Source organism: Choloepus didactylus, chromosome X (assembly GCF_015220235.1).
Source record: "Choloepus didactylus isolate mChoDid1 chromosome X, mChoDid1.pri, whole genome shotgun sequence".
NCBI lineage: Eukaryota > Metazoa > Chordata > Mammalia > Pilosa > Megalonychidae > Choloepus > Choloepus didactylus.
In genome coordinates this window covers 55,108,090-55,111,567 of record NC_051334.1, presented here as the reverse complement: position 1 = coordinate 55,111,567, position 3,478 = coordinate 55,108,090, and the positions used below count along the sequence as shown (strand labels likewise).

The 3,478-nt window shown below is 41.4% G+C and overlaps 1 protein-coding gene across 1 annotated transcript; it reads left to right on the top strand.

Moving 5' to 3' along the window:
• Window positions 1-679: 679 nt before the first annotated feature.
• LOC119523814 (elongation factor 1-alpha 1) lies at window positions 680-2,205 on the top strand. Its single transcript, XM_037822625.1, has one exon. It carries the CDS (start codon window positions 752-754, stop codon window positions 2,138-2,140), a length of 1,389 nt encoding a protein of 462 aa, XP_037678553.1. The 5' UTR covers window positions 680-751; the 3' UTR covers window positions 2,141-2,205.
• Window positions 2,206-3,478: the final 1,273 nt, after the last annotated feature.

Sequence of the window (3,478 nt, the reverse complement as noted above, 5' to 3'; positions counted from 1 at the left end):
CAAACAGATATTTGCACACCAATGTTCATAGTGGCATTATTTACAATTGCCAAAAGATAGCAACAACTCGGGTGTGCATCAACATCAAATGTCTGGCAAAAGAAAATGTGGTATATACATACAATGGAATATTATGCAGCTGTTTAAGAAATGAAGTCATGATGTATGCAACTACATGGATGAACCTTGAGGACATTATGTTGAGTGAAATATATCAGACACAAAAGGACAGATATTGTATGACCTGATTAATATGAACTAAATACAACTAGCAAACTCATGGTGTTAATATCTAGAACACAAGTCACCAGAAGATAGAATGAGGGCAGAGAATGGGGAGCTGATGTTTAATTTGTGCAGAATATGTAATAAGGTTGATTGTAAATGTTTGGAAATGGATGGAGGTAATGGGACCACATTCTAGTGAGTTTAACTAACAGCGATGATATGCGGGTGCGATTGTGGTTAAAAGGGAAAGTTTAGGATCATATATGACACTAGAAGGAAAGCCAGAGGATAAACATGGAACTGTATAACATAGTGAACCTCTTCAGGGTGAAAATGTTCTAGAATTGATTGTGGTGATGTATGCACAACTCTGTGAATATAATAGAAGGCAGTGATTGTACACTTTAGATGGATTGTATGGCATGTGAACTTTTCTCAATAAAACTCCATTTTTGCTTTTTCGCAACGGGTTTGCCGCCAGAACACAGGTGTCGTGAAAACCATCCCTGATTCTTAAGCCAAAATGGGAAAGGAAAAGACTCATATCAACATTGTCGTTATTGGACACGTAGATTCGGGCAAATCCACCACTACTGGCCACCTGATCTACAAATGTGGTGGAATCGACAAAAGAACCATCGAAAAATTTGAGAAGGAGGCTGCTGAGATGGGAAAGGGGTCCTTCAAATATGCCTGGGTCTTGGATAAACTGAAAGCTGAACGTGAGCGTGGTATTACCATTGATATCTCCCTGTGGAAATTTGAGACCAGCAAGTACTATGTGACCATCATTGATGCCCCAGGGCACAGAGACTTTATTAAAAACATGATTACAGGCACATCTCAGGCTGACTGTGCTGTCCTGATTGTTGCTGCTGGTGTTGGTGAATTTGAAGCTGGTATCTCCAAGAATGGGCAGACCCGTGAGCATGCTCTTCTGGCTTACACACTGGGTGTGAAACAACTAATTGTTGGTGTTAACAAAATGGATTCTACTGAGCCACCCTACAGCCAGAAGAGATACGAGGAAATCGTTAAGGAAGTCAGCACCTACATTAAGAAAATTGGCTACAACCCCGACACAGTAGCATTTGTGCCAATTTCTGGTTGGAATGGTGACAACATGCTGGAGCCAAGTGCTAACATGCCTTGGTTCAAGGGATGGAAAGTCACCCGTAAGGATGGCAATGCCAGTGGAACCACACTGCTTGAAGCTTTGGATTGCATCCTGCCACCCACTCGTCCAACTGACAAACCCTTGCGTCTGCCTCTTCAGGATGTCTACAAAATTGGTGGTATTGGTACTGTCCCTGTGGGCCGAGTGGAGACTGGTGTTCTCAAACCGGGCATGGTGGTCACCTTTGCTCCAGTCAACGTTACAACTGAAGTCAAGTCTGTTGAGATGCACCATGAAGCTTTGAGTGAAGCTCTTCCCGGGGACAACGTGGGCTTCAATGTCAAGAACGTGTCTGTAAAAGATGTTCGTCGTGGCAATGTGGCTGGTGACAGCAAAAACGATCCACCGATGGAAGCAGCTGGTTTTACTGCTCAGGTGATTATTCTGAACCATCCAGGCCAAATCAGTGCTGGCTATGCACCTGTGCTGGATTGTCACACAGCTCACATTGCTTGCAAGTTTGCTGAGCTGAAGGAGAAGATTGATCGTCGTTCTGGTAAGAAGCTGGAAGATGGCCCCAAATTTCTGAAATCTGGTGATGCTGCCATCGTTGATATGGTTCCTGGCAAGCCCATGTGTGTTGAGAGCTTCTCTGATTATCCTCCTCTGGGTCGTTTTGCTGTTCGGGATATGAGACAGACAGTTGCTGTGGGTGTCATCAAGGCTGTGGACAAGAAGGCTGCTGGAGCTGGCAAGGTCACCAAGTCTGCCCAGAAAGCTCAGAAGGCTAAATGAATATTACCTATAACACCTGCCACCCCAGTTTTAATCAGTGGTGGAAGAACAGTCTCAGAACTGTTTGTCTCAATTGGCCATTTAAGTTTAATAGTAAAAGACTGGTTAATGATAACAATGCATCGTAAAACTTTCAGAAGGAAAGGAATGTTTTGTGGACCATTTGTTTTTGTGTGGCAGTTTTAAGTTATTAGTTTTTAAAATCAGTACTTTTTAAATGGAAACAATGACCAAAAATCTGTCACAGAATTTTGAGACCCATTAAAACAAAGTTTAATGAGAAACCTGTGTCTTCTTTTGAAAAGTCAGCCTTGAATTGCTCAGGCAAAAGACAAAGTGCTCATAACCTATTTCTGGTGTTTTATCCGCTGAAATTTGATACGATAGTTCAGTTAAACAGTTTTTTTCAGGACAAATTGAGGGATTTTTCACCTAATTGGAGGGATCATCATTTAAGTTGATTTAAGTACTTAGTTAAAAAAATGGGGTGGTTTATTGGTGGCAACCTTAATGGAAAAGCAAAGGGTAATTTGTAATGTTCATAAGCTACCTTAGAAGGCCAAGTTCTGTTACAGAGGCCATGTGTTGCATATAGAATTTTAATTTTGTGTAGTTATGTCTATATCAATATTGAGTGAATGAGTTTATTGTATCTAGGAAAAATAAAAGATACTGGAAGTTGAATGTGAAAAAAAAAAAAAAAAAAAAAAAACTCCATTTTTAAAAAGTCCTTTGTATCTCTTTATTCTTTCCTATTGATTTCCAGAAGAGGTCCTTGATCTAATCTTTCCACTCACTGATTGGTTCTTCGGTTATAGCCTTCCTACCCTTTATGTCATCTATAATGTGTAAATTCCAATAATGTATTCTGGAACTGGGGAAATCACTACAGGATAGGATTTGGGATCTCCTGGGCCTATATGGAGAAAGACTCAGGCTCAAACTTCATGTATTATCTGATCCCACTGTGACTGGTGGACCACAGTGACCATTCTGGGTCACTAGGGCATCTGCATTGACTCAGAGCCAGTGTTCAGTGTATTTCAAAATGTCTGGGTATTTCCCTGTCCCCAGGACAGTTATCCTGGACGTAGGTCCCTTTGGGGAAAGCAAGGAGGGAGATTTCACCAAACACACCCGTGAAAAATGTAGCAAGGTCCTTCCTCAAATGGACTCAGTCTCCTCTTTATTGAAGGGGCTCTAGTCTGTAAACTGGCAAAGAGTCTCGAACTCTACATTTTGGGGACTAGATCAGGCCTCCATTTGCCAGACTAGAAGATTTTTTTTTGTTATGTAGAGCAATTAGGACCTCATTAGGCTGTCCATTTATTTTGGTCC